The sequence below is a fragment of the Dryobates pubescens genome, chromosome Z (assembly GCF_014839835.1).
Source record: "Dryobates pubescens isolate bDryPub1 chromosome Z, bDryPub1.pri, whole genome shotgun sequence".
NCBI lineage: Eukaryota > Metazoa > Chordata > Aves > Piciformes > Picidae > Dryobates > Dryobates pubescens.
In genome coordinates, this window is record NC_071657.1 from 118614503 (window position 1) to 118641541 (window position 27039).

At 42.9% G+C, this 27039-nt stretch overlaps 1 protein-coding gene across 4 annotated transcripts in view; it reads right to left on the reverse strand.

The window, feature by feature from the left end:
- Window positions 1-804: 804 nt before the first annotated feature.
- CHCHD3 (coiled-coil-helix-coiled-coil-helix domain containing 3) overlaps window positions 805-27039 on the reverse strand; it is a 190935-nt gene continuing 164700 nt past the window's right edge. For 2 of the 4 annotated variants that reach the window (XM_009900239.2, XM_054178807.1), the window contains 2 exons: window positions 8815-8950; window positions 805-1531 (listed from right to left, as the gene is read on the reverse strand). In XM_009900239.2, coding sequence (XP_009898541.1) covers window positions 1508-1531; window positions 8815-8950 — 160 coding nt within the window. In that variant the 3' untranslated portion in view covers window positions 805-1507. Of the gene's footprint in view, window positions 1535-8814; window positions 8951-27039 lie in introns of all 4 variants that reach the window. The other 2 variants (XM_009900240.2, XM_054178806.1) reach the window with 1 other exon arrangement.

Consider the following 27039-nt stretch of genomic DNA (forward strand, 5'->3'; position numbering starts at 1 on the left):
CTTGGTAAGAGGAATGTGGCAGCTGTTGTCTGAGCAAAAATGATTAAATGGATGCAGTTTTGGGCACTCTGTGGCTTTTCATTCACAAGTACTTTCCAAGAAAGGGAATGCTGGTGGGACATGAACCACGGCGCAGGATTACATGGAATACTTTAAAGTTGCTGTGATGGAAAGCAGCTACAGAATCAAAGAATCACTTTGGTTGGAAAAAGACCTTTAAGATCATTAAGACCAAACACCATTCAACTCCACCCAGGCCAGTGACAAACCATATTCCTCAGCACCACAACTCTGTCCTTTAAGTACTTCCAAGAACGGTGATTCAACCACCTCCCTAGGGAGCATGTTCCAGTGTTTGAGAATACCCTCAGTGAAGAAGTTTCCTGTAATACCCAACCTTAACCTCCTCTGGTGCAACTTGAAACCATGACCCCCTTATGAGACACCACACCCAAGTATAAATGCATATGCATCCAGAAAAAGAGGACTTAACACCACACAAGTTGGTAGAAGCAAGGTCAGGAGTGGTGGTCTCACCTGACTTGTAGTTTAAATCATAGACTATCCTGAGCTGGAAGGCACCCATGAGGATCATTGAGTTCAGCACCTCAAAGGCACCAAGAAACCTAGAAGTTAAACCAGTTCTATGTAAGTTCCTGAAAACAAGGTTGGTTATGCATAAAAATCTATGCTTGAAAGATTCTGCAACAACATGTGCTGGGAAAACCATGACTGACGCAGCAGAGGGAACACCATCTGCCTCCACGCCCTGGAAAGAGAGACAGACTGAAGCATCAGTCTTGTTCATAAAATATATTTATTGTTGGTACAGAGAGAGGCATTTTCATCATTATTTGATAGAGGAGTGAGGAGCACAACAGAATCATTTCAGGTAAATAAAGGCCATGTTACATCTGAAGTATTGCATCATTAACATCATTCCAGCAGAAGGCCTGGAGAGAGACTTACATTAAGTTACATCATTTGTGAAATAAGTTAGAGCACAATTTAGTTTGTCATTATACATGGCAAGAGAAACTTTAATATGAGCAAGGAGTACAGCACGGTAAGGAGCAGCGGCTGGCTTGCTCACAAAGTCCCACCACGTCCCAGCACACCAAGTGTTACATACCCGTGCCTCTGACAGTGGGAAGCTTTTTTGAGGAGATTCTACAATGAAATAGCAGCGCTTGAAGGATATTCCCCCTTTCTAAGGTCAGTGAAAGGTTCTTTTCTTTTCCTTCCTTCAATCACCAATAAGTGGATTTTACTAAGACTGAACAGGATCTTCGGCTGCGTGATTTCTGATGGAATTGGATACAGGTCTCGGTTTTTCAAATGGTCACACTGATTGAGCTGTGATGGCTGCTGCTCTTGAAATGGTTCTTCCAGTTCTTCTCTTTATTGGCTTGCCCTGTAAATGGGCTGTGATATCACTCTTGGGAAAAAAAATGCTCTTCTGCTGAAATTAGAGTTGATGGTCTTGTGCTTGATTTGGACAATGCCTTTATCCTCCTCTCCCAAGCATGCTCTGCTATGGAAGCGGTCAGGGGGAAGGGAAGGGAAGAGAAAGGGAGAAAACACATTTTTCAGTAACTCAAGAGTTATCCCAGAGACTCCCTGAAGTTTGGCTACAATTTCTTCTGAGGGTTTGCAGGTCTTTTACATTAAAATATAGCAAAAGAAACACTGTCAGCACACACACCATCAGAGAGACAAGCCTCAGAGGCAGAATGAGGCTATCTGAGGATTCAACAAGCTAGCCATTTGGAGGCCTGGAGAATTGCAGTGAGATTCATCCATGCTAATGCTATCATGGCTCTAGTGCTGTGGCTATTAAAGAAATTAAAATGTCTGACCTTACAATAAGGTGAATCCTGTTCCCAGCAATTACATACTCAAGGATATATATCTTGAAGTCCTACCACACTAACTAGCTCCCCTTCCTACGTCCTTCCTGTGTTCTGAGTCATAATCAAAATCTCAATAGTCTGAATGTGTTGCACTGACCTTGCACTACCCAGGGAAGTGCTGGAGTCACCATCCCCGGAGGGATTTAAAAGATGTGTAGACACACATTACTGGTGGACTTGGCTGTGCTGGGTTAGTGGCTGGATTAGGTGATCTGAAAGGTCTTTCTCAACCTAAACAATTCTATGAATTTATGATTAGTGCACAGCCAGGCCACCAAAAGCCAAAAGCATAGCTGTGACAACTAGTCCAAGAGTTATTCCTCCCACCATACCAGAAAGCTGTACCACCAAGGTCTTGACACTTTTGAGAGGTCCTGGCCTCTTCCATGAAAATTCAGACTTGCAAGGACAGTATGTAGGGTCTACTAAGATCTTCCTACTGCCATAATCTAGAGATAAAGGGTCTGCAGAGATAAGCACATATATGAATACTAATTGTCTAGATCAGCAAGGGGAAGAGAGTGCAATCTAACAGGACACTGACAAGCTAGGCAGTAAAAGCATGTTCACTGGAGGACTACAAGGGTGACAAAGGCAATCTACTGCTTTTGCCTACAGAATCCAGAAAACAAGGAAGACAGTAATTAGGACTATCCTTTTAAGAAGTGGTAGGAAGTGATTTGTTAAGTTTTAGGGCTTATGTCAGGAGCAATCCCAAATGTTAACTCTGAAATCTTACAGGAGGTCTATAAACCAGATAACTTCACTGAGACACTTCATCAAGAGGGTTGTCAAGCCCTGAAACAGGCTGCCCAGGGAAGTGGTGGAGACCCCATCCCTGAAGGAATCTAAAAGCTGTGGAGATGTGGTATTGAGGGACATGGTTTAATGGTGACCTGGCAATGATGTGTTAGCAGCTGGACTTTATGACACAAAGGTCTCTTCCAAGCCAAACAATTTTATAATTATAGCAATCAAATCAAGAGGTTCCAAATAGATAAGAAAAAATATTTCTCTTCAAGGATAATTACACAGAGGGACAGAGATACAAAGAGGTTGTGGCATCTTCAGCCTTAGAGGTTGTCAAAGATCCAGCTGGACAAAGCACTGAACAACCTCATCTGTCCTCACTGTTAATCCTGCTGTGAGCAGGAGGTTGGACATCCCAAAGGATGGAAAGAGGTTGTGGCATCTTCAGCCTTGGAGGCTGTGATCCTAAAGAGCTGATTCAAGTATTTGAGCAGCAGCATCTGCCCACACAGAGCACATTTTCTTAAGAATCTGAACTGTGTTGTCAGCTAGGGATTGGGAAAATTAAAGGGAATGAAAGGTCTGTTGTCATGTCCTTAACCAAATTTTCATGGTATTACCAAAAAGTAACTTAAACCATTCAACTAGATCAAGCAGTGTTTCTGCAAGACTTAAGAGGTGTACTAAGGAGCAGGACAGACTGCAGCTAGATAAAGTCCTTGTGATCACGAATGTTCTCCAGAATCCACAGCACAGCACACATTGACAAACCAAAAAGATTGGGTTTTATGCTCCCTTAGGTGCTACTACTAACAAAAATAAGGGAAATTTTTATTAGTTACCAAAATCTTCAGTCTCAGTTTGACAGCATCCCTGCAGAGATTTCTATAACCTGATGAAGGCTTCCTCTACCTGGAAGATTCTTTCTGCAGTGGTATTACTGAAACTTGCTTGAAGCCATTGCTGGGCTGAAGATTAACTTTACATAAATTTGACACTGCCTAGGTTAAGGCAGGAAATTCCCAAAAGATCTGAGAAAAAATTGTGTTACTTTTATTTAGTATCCTAAGGAAAGAAATTGCAGATATTTGTTCATCACATGCATATTTCTGCCCATGAAATTTCATCTTCAGACAACTGGGAGTGTCCCAGGTCTTGGGTTTTTCTACTTCTTTTGTAATGTTCTTTACTGACTGAAGCCATTTAATATCACCTAGAAATTTACTTCATATCTTCACATTTTTTTTGCTTGCATTTTTTGCTTGTTTGTTTGTTTGTTTTCATTGAACCAATATAGGTATGAAGAGAACCTGCTCTGACTTTTCATACCAAGCTCCTTTCAAACAAGGTAGTACTAAATGGTGGCCACAATGGAAAATGCTTTTTATAGAGTTTCAGTTCAGTGTTTCCAGCTGCACTAATTCTACATATTTTTCTACTAGATTGAAAGATGGTATCTAGTAAAAAGAGTGGAGGATGAACCTAAAATAATGTTCTCTTCCAACTAGGATGACTGATTAAGGGCCACTGGATCCTACAAATTGGAATAATGGTTACAAGACTGAAGAGGCTGAAGGATAAAACAGAATCATAGATTGGTTTGGGCTGGAAAAGACCTGTAAGGGTCATCTGGTCCAACCCCACTCTGCAGTCAGCAGAGGCATCTTCAAATAGAGCAGGTTGCTCAGAGCCCCAACCAACCTGACATGGAATGTTTCCAAGGATGGGTTGCATCCACCACCTCTCTGGGCAAACTGGGTCAGGGTCTCCTTACCTTCAGTGTAGAAAAATTCTTCCTTTGACCTAGTCTGGATCTTGCTTCTTGTAGTTTCAAACCATCACCCCTTGTCCTGTCACAACAGGCCCTCATCAAAAGTCTGTCTCCAGCTTTATTGTAGGTATCTTTAAGAACTGAAAGGCCACAATATCCTCCTGAAGCCTTCTCTTCCCCAGGCTGAACAACCCAACTCTCTCAGCATGTCCTCACAGCAGAGGGTATCAGCCCAGGACATGTCTGGGTCTGGGTTGTGAGCGCCCATTGCCAGTTTGTGTCCTGCTGTTCACTCACACTCCCAAGTCTTTCTTCACAGGGCTGCTCTCAATATTTTGCAGCCAGACTGTCAGACAACTGCAGCTGTTGGTATCATACTTTCAAATCTCATGTACCTCCAGAGACTTGCATCTTTCTGAAATTCAGTGTGGTCTAATAGGAACCTATTGTGCAGACTTTATTAAGCTACAGACTAGTTGTGTTTCCATATAGGAATTAGGTCCCTTGTAGCTCAGGGGTAAACAAACACACAGAAGAAAAAAAAAAAGAAAAGAAAGGGAAAAAGAAGGGTATTTCAACAACCACCTTGTCCATGTGAGTGGATGTAATACAGAAAATGTGACTAAAATGCCACTAGATGGTCTGCTGTAGTGCAGTGACTGGCTGGCATTACTTCAGCAGGAGGAACACAAAATGCCACAGACAACCTTAATATCTTTCCCTTAATGGATCCATTTAGTGATTTTTTCCCCTCTCTGTTACCATTATAATAAAATGCAAACATTAATAATATTGTTTAATTTATCTCACTGGCTTCTCATGACTTTGGGCAAAGATTTGAAGTGAAGATACAAGAATGTGTCAAACTCCTCTGAATTAACGACTCTCTGGGCTTTTCTAACAAGGGGGAGAAAAGGACAGATAGAGACATGAGATTACAGACAGGAGGAGAAATAAGGAGCACACAGAAGAGAGGGTGAGATAATTATAAGCAAGATAGGAAAGAAAGAGGAGTCAATAAATTCAATTTATGAAAAGCACAAAGTGTGCTCAGCCTGAGCACAAGTGCCCAGACTCCTCGCCAGGAAATCGGATTAGTTAACTTATTTGGTTTTCAATATCTTGCTCTATTCCCTCTAGCAAAATTTCTTCTTTGTTTGTTTCTTGTAGCTAGTGTCAGTTAACTTCTTCATTTCTGAACCTCCTATTTATCCCACTCTTCTGCCTTCCAACCAAGCACACGTAGCAGGTAATTTTTGAAGTATTTTATAGCAATTATTTCCAAGGAACTGTTTCTTTTCCCTGGACTTCTGGGCAATCAGTGAGTAAAAATAATTGCAATTACAGCTGCAACACATGGAAGATGAGATATAGAGGACTGATGTTCATTGTTCCTGCCTGCAAATATTTCCATCATAAAAGGCTCCTCTTTCTCTCTTATCATAAGAGAGAAACCTCTCTGAATTCTCATCTTGAAGCATTTGTGAAAGAGAGTAGGAAACATTTAGGAAACACTTTTAACTACTTGACAGGCTTGGGTGAAGATCTTCAATGAAAAAAAAAAGGTGTTTAAAAGGGTGTTTAAACCTAATGCTCAGATTTATGCAATTTTCTTTTCTTACAGCTGCTGAACATGAATTAATTCATCCTCATCATAGTCTTCTGAACAAATTCCTATCAGATACAAACTTTGGTAATAGCTGAAACATCTTTAAGTAATTAATATAACTTTTTTAACTTAGCTTAGAAAATAATACATCATAAATACATTAAGTGTTCCAGGTGATGCAAGCCATGGTGAAAATCTAATCCACTACAGAAAAATGTCAATATTATTCCTTGGCCTTTCTTCTAAAATACCTCAAACCCACTCATAGTGCAGGACCTTCAGCCTGGATTTTGGAATGTAACAATCACACTAAAGGAAAACTCAGAAAAAATACAGAATACAGAATTACAGAATACAGAATTAACCAGGTTGGAAAAGACCTTTGAGATCATCAAGTCCAACCTATCACCCAACACCATCTAATCAACTAAACCATGGCACTAAATAAATATAGACACCAATTATTGTTTGTCATAGCAGACATTAGCTGAAAACCCTGCATTTCAATTTAAAGGAAATAAAATTACAGTTCAAAAGGTCATGGGGACCTGTACAACTGAAGGAAGAAAGGGATGTGTCCACCTGTGGGAAGTCCAACACAGGGAGACATGGACCTCCTGGAGTGGATCCAGAGGAGGGCTACAAAGATGATCAGAGGGCTGGAACCCCTCTCCTGTGAAGACAGGCTGAAAGAATTGGGGCTGTTCAGCCTGGAGAAGGCTCCAGGGAGACCTTGTAGCTACATTTCAATATCTGAAGGGGACCTACAGGAAGGTTGGGGAAGGACTATTTAGAAGAGCTTGTGGTGATAGGGTGAGAGGCAATAGTTTGAAACTGGAGCAGGGTATATTTAGGTTGGACATAAGGAGGAAGTTCTTCATAATGAGAGTGGTGAAATAGTGGAATGGATTGTCCAGAGATGTGGTTGAGACCCTATCCCTGGTGATATTCAAGATCAGACTTGATGTGGCCCTGAGCAGCCTGATCTAGTTGGATGTGTCCCTGCTCACTGCAAGGGGGTTGGATAAGATGACCTTTGAGGGTCCCTTCCAACCCAATGAAATCTATGAATCTGTGATGGGCATAAACTTGAACATAGGAAGTTCCATCTAAGCATGAGAATAAATGTCTTTACTTTGTGGCTCTGGAGTAGGCTGCCCAGAGAGGTGGTGGAGCCTCCATCTTTGGAGGCTTTCTAGGCCCATCTGGATGTGCTCCTATGTGATCTGCTGTAGGTGATTCTGCTCTAGTAGGAGGTTTGGACTTGATGATCTTCAGAGGTCCCTTCCAAACCCTACCACTCTGTGATTCTGTGAAAAATTTCTAGCTGAATTCATAGCAGCTTCTGTGCTCAAAGAAGGAACGTGGACAAAGCTGGTTGTACTTTCTATGCCTGGGTGTCTGAGCAAGACTCAGCCACCTCTCAAAAATTAATAAATGATCTCTCCAAAATTAATAAAGCTTTATGGAAGACAGCCTCAGGCTAGGGCATCAGGAAAAATTTTGATGAGCAGGAAGATCTGGTGGGCTGTAGGGTTTTCAAGGAAATGAAGGAGCCCAAGGGCTTGGTGCATGACAAGCGGGCAGGAGGACATATGATGGAGCGTATGTCAAAGGAGGTGATTTTGAAAGGGACAGGATGATCTCACTGACATTTATTTTTCATCACATGAATCCTCTTTAAAGTTTTCACTGATGATGCCAACACTTAATATCATAAAGTGATTTTAGAGCTGCCCAGACAGTCAGACAATTGTTTTTGTCCTGTAGTGTTCAGAGAACAACGACGCTACAGCCATTAGATGAATTTGTCTTCTAGCACTGCCAACCCAGCCAGGCTGCCTGTGCACAGAGGAGCAAGCTGACTACAGCATGGACTTCTGGGAGTGGGGCAAGGGAAGCCACAAAAATGATCCAAGGGCTGGAACCCCTCTGTTGTGATGACAGGCTGGAGGAGTTGGGGTTCAGCCTGGATATGAGAAGGCTCCAGGAATACCTTCTTGCAGCCTTTCAGCACTTACAGGGACCTCTAAGGAAGCTGGGAATAGGCTTTTGATGAGGGCCTGTTGTGACAGGACAAGGAGCAATGATCTTAAACTAAAAGAGGGGAGATCCACATTAGGTCAAAGGAAGATGGTACTGAGACCCTGGCTCAGGTTGCCCAGAGAGGCAGCAGATGTTCCATTCTTGGAACCATTCCAGGTCAGGTTGTCTGGGGGTCTGAGCAATCTATTTTAGCTGCAGATGTCACTTGCTGACTGCAGGGGGTTTGGAATAGACGAACCTTAAAGGTCCCTTCTAACTCAAACCACCAAATCACTATGGTTGCGAAAGGCCTTCAAGATCATCAAGTCCAACCATTATCTAATGGTCCAACAGTCTACCAGGGCCACTACTACCCCTTATCCTTGAGTACCACATCTAGATGACTTTTTACTCCATCCAGGGATGAATTCAGCCACTTCCCTGGGCAGCCTGTTCCAGTTTTTGATAACCCTTTTGGTACAGAAATTTTTCCTAATGTCCAACCTAAACCACCCCTGGTGTAACTTGATGCCATTTACTCTTGTCCAAAGACCTGAGACTTGTGAGAAGAGATCAACACTCACTTCTCTGCAACCTCCCTGCAGATAGTTGTAGAGAGTGAAAAGTCTCCCCTCAGCCTCCTTCAGACTACACAACGCCAGCTCTCTCACCTGCTCCTCGTAAGACTTGTTCTCAATACCCTTCATGATTCCATGATTATTTGAGTGCCACTATTTCTAACTCACCTGTTTGGCATGATTGACACAGTGCAGGTACTGGCTGGCCAGGGCAGAGCAGCTGAGAGTCTCCTGAGCGTGTTGTTGATAACACTGTAGAATTTTATCCTGCAGATCAGCACAGATTGGGTGAGACTCATATCGCCTGGGGAAAGAGAAAAGAACCTCTTGGTTTCCTTCTCAAAATAATTCCAAGAAAGATGTAACTCTTTTATAACCATTATCATTCTTAAAGAAGTGAAGGAACACACTTTGAATTTCTACAGAAAGGCTGTTTCTAGAGTTAGCTGGGTTATAAAGAGGGGTAATGTGAGATGCAAATGTGAGCTGCAGAAGTTTGGCTATTAGAACCACAATGTCCTCCTGATCCAGTACTCAGTTTCCAGCTGGCAGAGAAAACAAACTTCATATGAGCACACACCTCTACCTGAAGATCTCAGCAATGATAAAATACATCTGATCTCACCTATGCCACAAACAGTCACAGAACCACGGGAACGCTTCTTTGCTGCTATCCGTAGGACCATGTAATCTTGCTACTTAGTAAATATTGCTCCTGCATAGAAGGAAAATCACCCTCTCAGCTGACCTCCAGGATATCAAAAGCAACTACCATCAGCAAATTACACAACCTACTTTTGCTGATCTGATGAGAGCCTCTATTTTCAGTGCATCCTCCTTTCCATCACCTCAATTCTAATCCTCGCACCAGATGTGCAAGTTATTTAGGACTTTTGGTCTGTTTTCTCTACTGTCTGGACTCATTGCTCTTGCCATCTTTTAGACTGATGCAATGCATTGTTTGTTTTTTTTTTTGCCTTCAACAGAAGCTAAAGGAAGGGAAGCTTCTGTAGTCCTTCCTTCAAAAGCCAATCTCGTTTGGGTAAAAATCTTAATTTCTAAAATGCTACCCATGCTGATAAGGCCACAGAATTAAAATGGGAATATAATGCTTGCGTATTTCAAAAGAAAAGGGGTTGGTGAAGTTTTTCAGAGACAAAACATCCATGGAAATGTTAAGGTAACTGGACATTTACTTTTTAAGTCCTTTTTAAGATAGGCATTTCTAGCAAACAATCAAACCACAGTGAAACTGCTTTCTCACCTAAGATAAAATATTTTAAAGGCAGAGGAAAAACACATGACAATTTGAGATGCGTTCCAGCTCATGTGCCTTGAAATCAGCCATTTGCTTTATGTGTGCAAGCTGTATACTTAGCATATAGAATCACAGAACTGTTTTGCTTGGAAGAGACCTTTTTAAGATCATGAAATCAAACCATTAAATTTAATACTGCCAAATAGCTACTAAACCATGTCCTTCAGTACCACATCTACATGGCTTTTCAATTCCTGCAGGGATGGGGACTCCACTAGCCCTGGTCAGCTTGTTCTGGGCCTTGACAACCCTTTTGGGGAAGAAATTTTTTACAATGTCCAACTCAAACATCCCCTGGTGCAACTTGAGGCCATTTTCTCTTGTACTGTTGCTTGTTCCTTGGGAGAAGAGACCAACCCCCACCAGGCTCTAACCTGCTTTTAGGGACTTGAAAGCAAGAACATCTCTCTCTAAGCTTCTTTTCTCCAGGCTAAACCCCAGTTCCCTCAGCTTCTCCTCACAAGATTTGTGCTCTAGACCCTTCACCAGTTTTGTTGCCCTTCTTAGGACATCTTCCCATCTGTCCAAGAAGAAATGCCTCAAGGTGGCTCCTCTAACAATCTATTCCAGACCACATTAGTTTTAGTTCAGTAAGGCTGGAAAAAACCTTAAGACTCATCAGCCACAGTATCCTCAGATGAATGTTCTGTTCTGTCTTGTTTTGCTGCTCAGCCAAGGCAAAGCTCTGTTTTACTCAAGTATGGAAGTGAAACGTGAAGCACAACACTGCTCCTTAGGGGAACTGACTTCTTGGCAGCCACTCAAGAAAGAGAGTGTGAAGTCACCTTGATTTTACAGTATGTACCTATATAAAACATCCGCCTCACTCTCTTCATTCATTACTGTACATCTGTGAAACACCCAAACCACAATTAAAACACAGTCCCAGGTGCTTACACACTTTATGATCAGGAAGTTCGAACTTCTGTAGTCTTACAGAGGAGGATTTTCCTTTAATCCCCCCTCTGCTGATGTAAGCAAGCACATCAAAAGCCTGCTAGGCATCAGCATGTATGACCACGAGCTGCTGCACAGTGACTGACTATGGTAAGGTCTGTATGATGATGGAGGATGAGAGGAAGTACCATGTGCTTCTTTATAACCCTAAGACTGATGATTTTATAGAATCATAGAATGGTAGGGGTTGGAAGGGACCTTTGAAGATCCTGGAGTTCCATCCCCCTGCCAAAGCAGGATCACTGAGGGCAGATCACACAGGAATGCATCCCGATGGGTCTTGAAACTCCCTAGAGAAGAAGACTCCACAAACTCTCTGGGCAGCCTAGGCCAGGGCTCCAGCACCCGTACAGTATAGAAGTTTTTCATTATGCTGAGGTGGAACTTCCTGTGTTCCAGTTTGTATCCATTGCCCCTCATCCTATCACAGTGCATCACTGAAAAGAGACTGGCCCCTTCTTGACACCCACCCTTCAGATATCCATAAACAATAAGATCTCCCCTCAGGCATCTCTTCTCCAGACTAAACAGCCCCAGGCTCTCAGCCTTTCTTTTTCTTTTAAAGAGCTTCTTCTTTCCTAGTAACCTTCATTTTGGTGGAAGCCTGCATAGGAAACTTGTCTCTCTGCTCTGCCATGAGAGGGTTGAGTGCTTTCTTCAAATTAAAAACAATAAAGGGAGAAAATGTAGATATGCTGCACAATCAAAGCCTGGTGACCCCCATGAAGCACAGCTAAACAAAGAGGCTTCATTCAGAAGTTGAGAGACCTGCTGCTTAGAAGCCTTTAGGGAGAACCTGAAGAGTGACTGATGAAGTGGAACAGCTCAAACATCACCCTGTAGAGCAGACATGGAATTAAAACTGTAAACTGTTGCTTGACTCTTTTTAACTCGTGTGCATTATCTGGTTTTTAATTGGGTTTTTTTGCACCATCAAGGCAAGGAAGAACTCTTTTGGTTAAAACATGTCAGCACCCACCTCTGCCTTGTTTCTACTGAAAGAAGTGTCAGAAACTGTCAGGATTTTGTGACATTGTGATGTTTTCTTTATCAGTTGTGCATTTACTTTCTGCTTGCTCTAGTAAATGTTTTATTAATGGGACAAAAATAAATAAATAAATCCCAACATAAAAAAAAAAATCCAAACCTCCTCTCCCTCTACAACTCCCTGAAAGGAGGCTTTAGTGAAGTGAGTGTTGATCTCTTCTCCCGTGGAACAAGTGACAGAACAATAGGAAATGGCCTCAGGTTGCACCTCAGAAGGGTTAAATTGCACATTAGGAAGAATTTCTTCCCCCAAAGGGTTGTCAATGCCTGGAACAGTGAATTGAGGTAGTCCCAATCCCTGCAGGGATTGGAAAGCCATGTACATGTAGTGTTGAGGGACATAGTTTATTGATGGGCTTTACAGTACTGGGTTAACAGTTGGACTTGATGATCTGAAAGGTCTCTTTCAACAGAAACAATTCCATGGTTCTATGACACATTGTCTCCTGCCCCACAGTTGCTTATTTTCATGCCATGACTTTTCACTGCTAATTTTTCAAGCCATGCTCTCAGCCCACTATTTGTTCTTCCAGACACCGCAGATCCAATGCAGGTCAATGTGAATGGGGCCAATTCCTTCAAGTCAACAAAGTCCATTTTCATGGATTAATCTGTTGAAGGAGCACACCATCTCCATATTGATCAGCTGTGCTTGTTACACCATCCTAATGCACTATTTGCACCTTGGGGAAAACATTAAATGAGATTACTGCCGAACATTAGCTGGCCATAAACCACATGCTGCAGGATCTCCCACTCGGGAGAGAAGGTTGCATCATGCATTATGGGAACCCCACCAAAGGGTTTGAGATTGATTTCTGTTTGGTGATGGATGATAGGACTCTTGGATGGTCAGAAACAGTCAGCAGCAAGAAAGGTCCTCCAAAAAGAAATGAAATCTCTCCCTAACAAGAAACTTCTCTAGGATTCCTATAAATAAGGGTCATTCTACAGAAGCATTTAAAGATTTGTGGTGCTTGAATGAATCACAGAATGGTTTGGGTTGGAAGGGACCTTTAAAGGCCATCTAGTCCAGCTTCCCTGCAGTGAGCAGGACTCAACAAAAAGCTGAATGTAAAGCTTGTAAGAAAAGGTAAATATTGTCAAATCAGTAATTACATGGCATGTGTAGTAAAAATGTGGAGACTTTAAACACCTGAATGGATAAAGTAACCTGGACTGCTCTCAGACCCGACCCTGCCTTGTGCAGAAGGTTCCTTCCCTGAACTATCTCATGTCCTGAGAGGTACTTGTATTTTAGGAGTCATGTCAAGGAAGGTGTCCCATTAGTTTATTTCTTTTTAATCACTTGGGAATTTCACAACTAAACTGAAGGAAAAATACACAACACAGGATCTGTCCTGCTTTGAGCTAGAATGGAAGTAATTCTGGCCAGTGATTTGACTTCTCAGCACTGCACTGCACTTGCTGAAGTTCAGGGCAGGTTTGCATGCACAGTGGCTGCTTCTAGCAATGACAATGCTGATGGGGAGTCACTGCCAAGGGGTGGGATCCAGAAAGGCTCCTGCTTAGACTTGCTTCTGTGCACACCAAGGGCACTGCTAAATGTTGTGTCCCACACTGGGGTGCAATAAGTCAGAGATGGCACCTGTGGGGTAACCCTAAACTGACCAACAAGGGATTCCATCCCATGGGCATCATCAGGATAAAGCCTTTCCTGCAATGGCTGGTATATGAGCAGGACTCTGTCCATTCTGCATTCAATCTCCACCAGTGTGTTCCTGAGTCCATTTCCAGAATTCAGCTCCTGAACCTGGTTTCACTCTGCTGCCAAGTCCAGTCTGGGACTTCCCCGATGCCTGCTCCCACCATCAGTGGTGATGGTGATGTCATTGTCATCAGGGGTTGGGTTTGCTATTGGTTTGCATCTATTTATATTGATTTCATTTACTGTTATTATTTTTACTAAAGCTGGTTTAGTTCCTTTCCCAACCCATCAGTCTCTCTCCCTTACTCCCTTTCTCTCCCCTTTGGAAAGGCAGAGGGGTTTGCAGAGAGTTTCTGCCGCTTATCTAGTGGCCAGCCCAGCCCTATCCTTTGATATGAGTGAACCAGGACTGCCAGGTAACCTGGACAGACCTCTGTCTCCATTCAGTGCAACTCAGTAACTCCTTTACAGAATCAACACATACAAAACCTCCAATGCCTTTCTTGGCTAAATCCAATAGGAGCCACAGTCTGACCTGCACCATGCAGCACATGACACACTAGTAACGATGTGTTTGTATTAAGTTTACAATTACTTGATCTTTCACTTTCCCAGCTGTTCCACAAGCACCTTGCATGCCAGCAGAATATTTCTCTGTGCTAGGGTAAATCTCTGAGGGAGCCATGCACCCACTGCTTCCATCAGGCTGATGCACCACAATCTCATCAAAGTAATAGGATGGAAGACACAAAAGAAAATGAGAGAGAGGCTTAAAAAAATTTGAAATATTCTATGCTAAAGCATGAAGAGGAAATTTAATGAAGGTAACTTTGTATTCATCTAGCCTCTCTCAAAGAGCATAGCTTATTGTACTCCTGGGGGCACTGAGAAAGGAGCCCCTTCATGGCATTCAAACAAAATGTCTACTAAAGAGGAAATTCGCAATCACCACGGTAAGCTTTGCAGGTTTTGTGATAAAACTGACATTCTGACTGAAGGAATCTGAATCGCTGATGAGTTTCCAGCTGTGCAGGTATCTGGCAGAAACCCACCAGATCAGGACTTCAGGCAATTGTCATAAAATATGGGGGGGGGGGGGGGGGGGGAGGAATAGCAACAAAAAAACCATCACGTAGTACAAAACCCAGTGTCTTCAGATGGCCACAAGTATCCAGGGCCTAATTTTATTCCTCATTAAGATGCTGACACCTATCAAAGCATCTGGTTTTATTTGTGTGACCCCTGGCATCTCAGGCTACCTCTGTACCTCTAAATATAACAGACAGTAGATGATCCCCTGGGCCCAAGGCCAAGCATTATGATTCAGCACAAGCTGTGCCTCTTCATCTTGCCTTCCCATCCAAACCAGAATCTCAGCACATCCACATCCAAACACCAAACTGGGAGTGGCCCCCGGCATGTGCTGATGCCCTGGCCATGTCTGGTGCTGTCCAGGAAAGTGTTAGCTGCAAAACAAACCCCTGTTGGACTAGATGAACTGTAAAGGTCACTTGCAACATGAACCATTCTATGATTCTATGATAAATGATTGCATTACCAATTAGATCCAATGCACCAGCACAGAAGAGTGCTGGAGATGATGTTCTGACCTGTTTTATTTAATTCTACTGATGTAGCACAAAAGCCACACTGTGACCAGACCCCAAGTGAGCTAGGTAACGTGCAAAGAGATACAAAGAAAAAAGGAGAGTGTTTCTTTTCTCAACATTCTTGTAACGCACACAAAAATAAGGTACAACAAACTGAGCAGCCTGGTCTAGTGAAGATGTCCCTGCCCGTGGCAGAGGGGGTTGAAATTAGTTGATCTTTAAGGTACCTTCCAACCCAAACTATTCTGTGAAAACAAAAGGAAACGGAGGCAATCCATATCCTCGTTGCAGGCAGCCCTAAATTTAGCAACAGAAGGGCAATGAAGCAGGTGATGTGGCTGGAGAACGGTTCTTATGAGGAGTGGCTGTGAGAACTGGGGTTGCTTAGCCTGGAGAAAAGGAGGCTGAAGGGAGACCTTCTTACTCTCTACAATTCCTGAATCAAGGTTAGAGAAAGGTGAGGGTCATTCCCTTCTCCCTAGTAATAAATGACAGGAAAAGAGGAAATGGCCTCAAGTTGCACCAGGGAGGTTTAGGTTGGATATTAGAAGAAACTTCTTCACTGAAAAGGTTCTTAAACATTGGAAGAGGCTTACAAGACAGGTGGTTGAAACCCCATACCTGGAGGGGTTTAAAAGACACAGAGATGTGGTGCTGAGGGACATGGTTTAGCACCAGACTTGGTACAGTTAGAGAATGGTTGGACTTGATTGTCTTAAAGGTCTTTCCCAACCAAAACGATTCCATGTTTCTGTTAAAGCCTTATTGTCATCAAGTGCTTTATGAACAACCAAGAGGATTTTTAGAGGCATCTGTGTGAAGTTACACAATTAAAGTTGTCTATGTCTAGGAGAAAATCCTTCTAAGGAACTGTGAAACTTGGTGCTTGTTTGGACACTGGAGGAGTGAGTGGGTCAAAGAGAAAGTAAACAGGGAACTGGAAACCACAAGGAAGCAGAAATAGGATCTGCGGGGCTTCAAAAGAGAAGACGTGTGACTTACACAGGCAAACACTGATGGGGAAGGCAGTGGCAGGATGAAAGGAGATGATGTGAATCTGGGGTAGGATATTATCTGCAGCACTGCTTTCAACAGACATCATTAGGGCACGATTTCACTTCTCATGTCCAGAGGGAAAAAAAAGCAAGTAAAAACCCCCACAACAGAATTTTGCACACACACCCCCCAGCCCCCCCGCCGCCATCATCGTAACTGGTATCCTGAGTAGCGATGGATTTAGCTGTGCAGACAGACAAGGCCATGCTTTGAGACACTGCATAAAGAATCAGCACGAGTGGAATGTAAACCTAGCTGAGAAGACCTAGAGAAGGTCAGCTCAAAGCTGAGGTGTGACAAGCCTGAAGCAGCAGCAAGACAGTGGTGCTTTCCATAGTGACATGAGGAGGTGGTGGTGAGGGGGTTGGCTTTCCAACAGTCGCTTCCAACAGCATCTCTGCTGGGTGGATCTGCAGAACTTGTCTGTGGTATAGAAAAGTTGCAGAGAGGATAAGAAGGGGAAAAAAGACAAAAGGGCATATGGTAATGAAGGTCCTTACTGCCGCTCCACTATTTTTAGTTTTGAAATTAATTTACTCTTGATATTAAATTATTTTAAAAGATTGTCTTCACACATTAAGTAGGTGATGACTTGAAAGTGCATTATGAAACATGTAAAACACAAACCAAATGGTTATGTTCTTCTGAAAATCATTTGGAAGTTAATTCCACAGATCTGATTTCTCAATACCTACAACTGATGTACGAAGCAGTCCAGAATCAAACTGTGCCCACACAGAGCCCTCAAAATTACCGTGTGGGAAGTGCTGCCAGCAAAAGATCAAGGACTGCTGAGTTGATTCTTGCTTTTATTTACACTTGACTACATGGTGTGAGTTTTCCACAAGGTGTAAAAGAAAGAATTTGCCTAACAAATCTATGATGAAATGGTGGAAAAGAACCACAAGTCGTTTCTGCTCTACAACTGAAAATGCTAAATGTGTGCATTGACACTAAATAAATGACTTCTCCAAATCTCAGCATACAACTTACTCTATCTACTGATGGTGCTACTTGCTATCAAGTCCAGTGTCAATATTCAAAGAATCATAGAATCATTTTGGTTGGAAAAAACTTTAAGATCCATTATATCGCTCTATCAAGTCTGGTGCTAAACTATGTCCCGCAGCACCACATCTCTGTGCCTTTTAAACACCTCCCAGGATGAGGATTCAAGAACCTCCCCTGGGCAGCCTGTTTCAGCATTCGAGAACCCTTTCAGTGAAGAAACTTCTTCTAATGTCCAACCTAAACCTACCCATATCACTTGTTACCAGGGAGACAAGACCAACCCCCAACCTAACTCCAACCTCATTTCAGGGAGCAGTAGAGAGCCAGAAGGTCTCTCTTCATCACCCTTTTCTCTGGGTGAAACAAATCCAGTTCTCTCAGCTGCTCCTCATAGCACTTGTTCTCCAGATCCTTCACCAGCTTCATTGCCCTTCCCTAGAACCACTCTAGGACCTCAATGTCCTTCTTGCAGTGAGTTCTATTTCTACTTTTTTTTTTTCTTTTTCATTTTTTTCACCTAAAATCCTACCACTGACAAAACCACAGCCAATGTTTGTCATCCTCTCATTTATTTCATCTCTCACACAGCCTTCTTAAAAGGAAATAAAAATCTACTCGAACCATTCTGACCTTTGAAATTTAGGGATGGAGGAAGAAAGACACATTCCAGCATACTCACAGACACGCTGCTTGAAGACAGACATTTAATTATACCTACACTAAGTCAACTTCAGTAAGTGGACAAAAACCTGGTTAAGAACAAAGACTGGCAAGTAGGACTATTGACCCTTTTAGATGCTCTGTTTTCACCTGCTCAAACACTTGGTCTGTTGGTAGGATACTGGTTCAGCTTCCAGCACAAGTGAACTGGAAACTACAGCTTGCACTGTAACAACTTACTCAATTGCATGCAGGGAGGAAAGATCATCTCTGAGATGAAGAGAGAGAATTTACGATCCCAAAGCTGGCAAAGCACATAAAAATGAGCAGAACTTCAAGCACTGCGTAATTCCTTATTTGCATGTGCCAAGTTATGCACATTCTTAAACCCTTTGTTGGGCATAGACATACAACAGGAGGACATAAGGATGAGGTTCAGAAAAAGATTTCCTGAATCCTAATGGGATGGTGTGATGAAGAAGGCATTACTTTATTAATATGAAATATGAATTATATCGATATTAAATTTATTATTTTAAAAACACCAATAATTGGAGAATCACTATTTTGTATACAGATTCTAGTGCGCGATTGTGAAATACATCCCATAAGTGGTTTAGTATTTACAATCTGGACCCAATTAGAGTATCTACAGAATTATTTTCTATTCATGGAAGGAAGGGTGCAATTCCACCGCTTGTCCACCAGGCGGCGACTCATCGGGACGCTGGCAGCTGCTTAACTATATACAGAGAGTATTACAACGTGTCAGAGGCTTGAACTGGAAATGTTATGCTGCTAGGCGCGGGTGCTTTGAACTGAGTGCTAGTGGAAAGCACGTGGAAGGTGCACTGTGTCCTTTGTTTGTAGCGAAGTTAGTTGCCAGGCTGCGGGAGAACGGCTGGCAGGCAGCCTTGTCCCTCCCATGGCAGCAGAGAGGGGGCAGAATGTAGGCTAGCTCGTAGGCAGGCTCCCTTTGCAGGACTCAGGCAGCTCCCTCCGGAGGGCAGAGACTGGTCCTGGGGGGTCGGCCCAGCAGGACCGGTAGGGCTGGTCCCTGGACGGGGTTGGCCCTCACAGCAACAACCTTCGGGGCCGGTGAGGACAGCCCCAAGGAAGAGTCGCAGCTGCGCAGAGTGGCAGCTTCCTCTGCTTGGCTGGAAGGAGTGGGCGGGACCCTCAGGAAAGGAGGAGGATACGTCCACACATGCTGAGGAAAGTTTTAATATTGGGGCATAATTCTGGGCATATAGTGCCTTCACCACAGATGGATGCTAGTTGCCACGCTGAGTCTTCAGACTCTTAGGATGATACATTAGGATGAGATCTAGAGATTAGGATGAGTCTACAGAAAGGCAAGCAAACAAGGGATGGATCTAGGAAATCATCAATGACATATGGAAGAGAAGCAGCCAGTAAGGTTTTCTAGCAGCAGAGTTGCAATGAAAACTAATTCCAGCCTTTTCCAAAAAATGAGGAGTGGCTGAAGGAACTAGAGTTGTTCAGTCTGGAGAAAAGGAGGCTGAACGGAGACCTTCTCACTCTTTGCAGCTCCCTGAATAAAAGGAGGTTGGAGCCAGGTGGGGGCTGGTCTCTTCTCCATAGTTACAAGTGATAAGACAAGAAGAAATGGCTTCCAGTTGCACCAGGGGAGGTTTAGGCTGGATGTTAGAAGAAACTTCTTCACTGTAATGGTTCTCAAACACTGGAACAGGCTGCCCGGGGAAGTCTTTAAAAGATGCAAAGATGTGGCGCTGAGTGACTTGGTTTAGCACCACCCTTGGTAAAGTAATGGTTGGACTCAATTGTCTTAACCAAAATGATTCTGTGATTCTAACACAGAAAGAAAAAGTGGTCCTCACTGTTAGTGGGTACTGGGGTTATTATAAGCACATTTGGGTTCAAAAGGTAATTTTGCAGTAATGTAAGAGAAGTCCATCAGGAGATTCTTTACAGCAAGGGTGGTGAGACACTGGAACAGGTTGCCCAGAGAAGTGATGGAGGCTCCCACTCTGGAAGTCTTCAAAGCTAGGTTAGATGGGGCCTTCAGCAACCTGGTCTAGTGGAAGGTGTCCCTGCCTGTGGTGGGGAGGGGTTGGAACTAGGTGATCTTTAAAGTCCCTTCTGATCCAAACGATTCTATGATGATTATAAGCAAATCCACACTATTTAACCCAGGAAAACCCCACTCCATTCCTTGTACGAAGGTAAAATGGTATCAATGCACATATCCCCTATATACCCACTCCCAAACATTGCCCAACAAGCTATGGGAACTTCTGAGCTGACCTGCTACAAAAAGGTTGATGAGCAAGTCATGAAATGAATACAAGATTTCTGGCAACCCTGACAAAGTTAAGATTCAATACTTCTATTTAATACTATTCATTTATAAAATCCCCCTCCCTGAAAAACAAAAAAAACCCAAACCCAACAAAACAACCAAAACCCAAAAACCCAGAACAACCCCCCCTTAAAATACAAATTACACCAAGATATTATCACTCAAATGTACCTTACACACAGCTGGTCCTCGCAGCTGTCAACGAAACCACATGTTGGAATTACCCAAATTTAAGATGCATAGTACTGCTTTTTTTTCAGCTTAAGGAACAGTTTTAATTGAATACCAGGATGATAAAATAAAGTTTCATGGTTAATAATGATAAAATTCTAGCCTTCTAACAGGGGCATGCATGCTCTGACTGCTGTGTCCAGTTGTGGGCTCCCCAGTTCAAGAGGGACAGAGAGTGTCCAATGGAGGATGATTGAAAGAATTGAGTATTTGTCTGATGAGGAAAGGCTGAGAGACCTGGGGCTGTTTAGTTTGGAGAAGAGAAGCCTGGGAGGAGATCTTATTAATGTTTACAAATATCTGAAGGGTGGATGTGAAGAAGAAGGAGGCAGTCTCAATATTATGAGTGGTGCCTTGTGATAGGATGAGGAACACAGGAAGTTTCACCTCAACATGCTGAAAAACTTCTTTATTGTAAGGCAGTGTTGAGCCCCAGAAGAGGCTGCTCTCTTCCAGGGGGTTGTGGAGTCTCCTTCCCTGGAGACATTGAAGCCCCATCTCAATGTGTTCCTGTGTGACCTGCCCTAGGTGATCCTGCTTTGGTGAGGGGGTTTGGGCTTGATCTCTGGAGGTCCCTTCCAACCCCTGCCATTCTATAACATGGCAACTACAATCTTCACTCAGAAACTCTGTTAGAAGCAGTTTTATCTGCATGGAACATATCCCATCCATGCAGCATACCTATATCCTTATAGATTTGAAAAACAGCTGGGCATGAGCCTGCACTGTGCGCTCACAGCCCAGACCCAGTATGTGCTGCGCTGATCCCCAGCAGTGGGGGCAGCAAGTGGAGGGAAGGGATTCTGCCCCTCTGCTGTGCTTTGGTGAGACCCCACCCACAGTGCTGGGGACAGCTCTGGAGTCCTCAGCACAGGAGAGATGTGGACCAGTTGGAGTGGGACCAGAGGAAGCTACAGCAATGATGGGAGGGCTGGAAGCCCTCTGCTTTGTAGGGCCAGGCTGAGAGAGCTGGGATTGTTCAGCCAGGAGAAGAGAAGCCTCCGTGGAGACCTTCTGGTGGCATTTAAGTGCTTAAAGAGGCTGATAAGAAAGCTGGGGACAGACTTTTTATCAGGGGCTGTTGTGATAGGACAAGAGGTGATGGTTTTAAAGCAAAACAGTGGGGATTTTTCACAAGGAGAGTGGTGAAACACTTGCACAGATTGACCAGAGAGGTGGTAGAAGCCTGGCAACATTCCAAGTAAGGTTGTTGTGGTTCTGGGCAGTCTGATCCACTTGAAGATGTCCCTGATGACTGCAGGGAGGTTGGACTTGATGATTCTTAAAGATCCCTTCCAACCCCAGGTATTCTGTGATTCCATATATAATTAAAGAAATTCTTGGTCTTACAGTGATCAAACCCAGCTTCTAAGTTTGGCAAGTTAAGAGACACTGAACTATCGCCTCAGATATACATAAATCAATTCCACCACTCAGCAGAACAAAACTCAAACTAATCCCAACCACAAGAGATAAATCTGCTCATTCTAAACTGAGCAAACCCCTCCAGTTTCACACATATGTGATCAGCATATCAATGCTTACCTGATAATGTAAATTCAGATCACAAATTATTTTCAGAGCATGCATGTGGCACCACTTCAGCTCCGTCTCATTACTCTGCCCCCAAAATGATTTAATGAAGACTGGCAAGATTCCACTCACTCAGCCGTTTATGAACAAAGAAGTCAAAGATCACCATGGCAAACAACACTCGTGGTGCCAGTTCTAACTATCAGGACTTATGGGGGGCTTTTGTACACTACTGAAATTTAGGCTGCAGCATTCAGCAAGGGAATCACCACTCTCTTCATGTGTAACTAGAGCTCAGGAGGTAGATCTAGTCTATGGGAACTTTAAGTGATGCTTTGGCCAGATTGCAACCTCTGCTGCTCCAGGACCAGCATTATATACTACATAAAACACACTATGTAAAACACAATATGGTACTATTTTTCACAGAGAAAAAAAAATATTTTGCAACAGTTTGAAACCTGCTTCTATATGAAGCTGGCAAAAACCCACAAACCTGTAATTTTATCCACTTCAATGACTATTTTATCCATTTTGATTTTACTCCTGTCCTTCCGTTAAACTTCTCACAGTAATGTTGCATCACTGCGGCACAAAAGCATTACAGGCAAAAAGACACATGCACACAAAATAGAGACAACAAAAATAATAAGCACACACACACACAAAATACAGAAACACAAAAATAACAGACAGACCTAAACAAAGTTCAAAACCATAGAAGCAGCACAAATCCAATACACAACAGCGTACCAATGTTGTAGATTTACCACCACTACTTATTTCCCAAGAGCCATACAAGTCACTTCAGGCTTTGTAAACACCTGAGTAACATGATCATCCCCAAAATCGTGGTAATAAAACCTTCACAGCACCTTATACTACACTAAAAAAACCACTTTTCCTTTTATATAGGTGCTATATAATGTGTTTTAATAAGGGAACACATTTCTCACCCATAACAAAGGTCAACTGCTGCACTCAATGTGAAGCACCACAAGATACTAACTCATGGCACATTATTATCCAAATGTTACTCTCTAGGGCAATATATGTTCACCTATTTTCTCCAGTCATAAGAGGCCCAAAGGCCTGTTACTGACCAGAAAAAAATGAGGAAAAGTACAGTATGGAAAAAGCAATCAACGGGTGAACACTTCAAGCTTCCCTGCTCCTGTGGGTGATAATTACCTGAGGGAACTGAAGGTTGCAATCTTAAAAGCTAGCAGAATAAATGCCCATTTCGCATTTGGGCATGAAGTTTTTTAACAAAGAAGGCTTGGATTTACTCTAACAAGCTACAAACACAACATGTACTTTCCCAGGTGTTGCACCAGGCTGTGGTGACCCACTCTGTGCATAAAACATAATCAGTTGGGCTGCAACAACAATAAGGTGTTAGCCAATACACACAAAGAGGAATAATCACCCTGGGAACATGCTGATAACAAGTGGGTGCTGGACCTTGCTGTAATATGTCTGAGTTTTAATGTGCTTCTACAAGGTGTTAGAGAAATATTAAACCATAATGTCCTCAACATCCCTCGTAGTATCCCACTAGAGAAAATGAAGTTTTCTCCATGAACAAATCATGAGCTGTGAAGCCAAGCAGGCACCTTCCCCCCCACTATTTTATTTTTCCCCATTATTTTTTAACTGCTTCATAATTTTCCACTGCCTGTTGGTGGATGTTTCCCAAGACAGTTCTAAGACATGATGGCACCTGGAAAGCAGTTTAAAACCAGAAGATATTGCAGGGAAACATTACCACAAATTCACAAAGACCATAGAATCACACAGTATTTGGGGTTGAAAGGGACCTTAAAAGTCATCTAGTCATGGCCAGGGATACCTTCCACTAGACCAGGATGCTCAAAGTTTCATCTAACCTGACCTTGAACACTTCCAGGGAGGTGGCGTCTACTGTCTCTCTGGGCAGCCTGTTTCAGTGTTTCACCACCCTCACAATAATGAATGTCTTCAAAATACCTAATCAAAATCTTCCCTCTTTCAGCCTGAAACCATCACTCCTTGTCCTATCACTACACTCCCTAAAAAAGAGTCTGTCCCCTTTTTTTCCTGTAGGCCCTCTTTAAGTACTGAATGGCCACTGCAGTATCTCCCTGGAGCCTTCTCTTCTCCAGGCTGAACAACCCCAACTCTCTGTCTGTCTCCACAGCAAGATCATCTTTGTGGCCCTCCTCTTGCCCCACTCCACCAGGTCCATGTCTCTTCTGTGCTGAGAACTCCAGAGCTGGCTCCAGCACTGCAGGTGGGATCTCCCTCCACCTGCTGCCAGAGATGCAGCCCAGGACACAGTTGGCTTCTGGGCTGCAAGGTCACATTGTGGTCCAAGATCTTACAAAGGTCTCTCCTTACACAACTGCTGTGTGTTGGCAGCAGAAGACACTGGGTTATTTAAGAAACTTCAGTTTGATCCAAGAAATGACGCCTTGTGTTTCAGAACTTTCCCAGCTATGATTTTTAAGTTGCTATTTTTCTGCCAAGTTCTTCAGGTAGTTCAGTAGGGGAATGCTTTTAAGTAGCTCAAGTTTGACAAACTTTAGATCAACCACTACCATTTCTCCCAGTTAGGTCATGGCCCTTGATTTCAGCTGGTTCTCACTAAAGTTTTACTGCTAATTGTTGCTAACTGAAGAATCCAACTTGCTCCTGCTGAAGCACATCTCCTTTCAAAGGATGGTACTAGGCTAAGAGAAAGAAATTAATTCTTCTTGCCATCCACAGATGAAAACTGGTGATCTTTGCCACCATGCTGGGATTTTTGGGTTTGTTTTCAAGGGGTCCAAATATAACACAGTCTGAAACAATGCTTACAGGAGAACAGCAATAATATAGGGCAAAATAATTTCCACGGTGACAGAAACTGTAACAGAAACAGCATTTTTTTTTCTAAAGACCTTTTCTCCATCTCCTCCCAGCACCACTTCAGCAAGCAAGGTGAAATTTCTGTGACCTCTTTCATTTTATAGCACAAGCAAAAAAAGCTCTCCTTTGGGGGTACTGCCTGCATAAACCAGCAGGATTTTTTCCCGCTCATTCCACTATGGGGGAAATGCGAGTCCACTTTAAAGCTAACACGGTGGCGAGTGCACGCACCCTCCTAAAGGTTCACAGAGATGAGAGAGACAATAATGAACATAATTAGAGTTAGTTATTGTTTGCTCTACTTAGGGCCTTATTTTATAATGGTCCTGCCAGCAGAGCTATTTTATGTGATGTCTTTTTCATGCAGCAACCTTTTCATAAATCAAAGCAAAAGCAATACAAGGCAGTTTCTCCTGCAGCCTGTTTGACAATAAAAGTTAACACTGAACCCTGGCTGTTATCAATCTTCATAAATGTGTCCATGATACAGCAAGTCTGCTCCATATTACGCCAAGCCTGATACTAATGCATGCACAGGAGCAACCCAGTGGCTTAATGGATCTCCTAAATGGCTTGAAACTGGGACCTGTGTTAAGTGGCAAGGGAAATTTTGAAGGAATAACTGCTTTCCTCATTTCTTTCAATGCACAATAAAATGATTACACTTTACAGTGGGTCTAGCTTGAGAAAGGTAAATTGAACTACAATAGCAATTTTCACAAGCAAAAATAAAGAGCCCAAGAAAATGTGTCTGATATTTGAGGACCTGTAGTAAGAAGCACAAGTTATCAATATTTCAGTAATTCCTTTTAGCAGAGATCCGTGTGACTAAAGGTCTTCATATTTGAGCACTGCATTAAAAATCTAACAGAAGTAACAAACATCACAGGATCACAGCATGGTAGGGGCTGGATGGGACCATTGAGGATTATCTAGACCAACCCCTGCGGCAAAGCAGGGTCATCCACAGGCAAAGTTTAGGTTGGATATTGGGAAAAATTTCTTTCCTGCAAGAGTGGCAAGGCACTGGAACAGGCTGCCCAGGGAGGTGGTGAAGTCACTTTTCCTGGAAGTGTTCAAGAAACGTGTGGACGTAGCACCTCATGACATGGTTTCATGGCCACAGTGATCTTAGCTTGACAGTTGGACTCAATGACCTTAGAGGACATTTTCAATTGAAACAATTCTATGATTTTATGTAATGGATTAGAAGGGAAGGGCTGATGGCCTGAATTAGTAGAGATCTGGATTCATCTGAAAGTGAATTTATCTCTAAAAAACTTGTTTCCAAACTCTACACTAATTCCCTGTTTTTACTGAGAGGGTTAAAATGTATTTTTGGCCAAATTACTGAGTGGACTCAAAGCAGGGGAAAAACAATCTATGTGATGGAAGAAAAGAGACTGCATTTCATCAGTTCATGCGAGAGCAAGATTTCACTAAGAGTAAAGGAGGGTAGACAGAAAGGTAGTCTCTTGCACACAGATCTATAAAGCCTGTCTCACAGAACCTTTCGATCCTGATCTTCTTTAGCTTCCAGTAATGCACACGGCACAGCGCAGCACCAGCAGTGGAATATTATCCATCTTAGCACACCCTTGACAGGGGAGTCCATCTTTATAAAGTTTATAGCCACAGACGTGGCACTCGAGTGGTCTCCTTGAAGGTACACTTATTAGTTTTAGCTCTTTTGTTCAGCTCCTTTTCCCAGGTTTCAGTATGTGCTGCTGGTAGGAGCAACAAAGCAAGCCAAAATATCACTGCTTAAGGTGGAAACCAGAGGTTTTGGGACCACTATAACCTCTGACCTGTAAATGTGACCCAAATCAATCTGGTCAACAAAAATTATCTCCTGTATTAGGAAGAATGGTATATAAAGTTTGTTTAATAACTGGTAGTAATTAACCACTTAATTTTAGACTCAGATTGGGCACATATTAACCCCTGACCTTAGTCAATTCCCCTAACCTTAAGAGACAACTGCACTTATGTCACACCTATACAGGTCTATGTCACATGTGTACAAGTCCCTTAATTGATTTTATTATGGTATCACACAGATGGACTA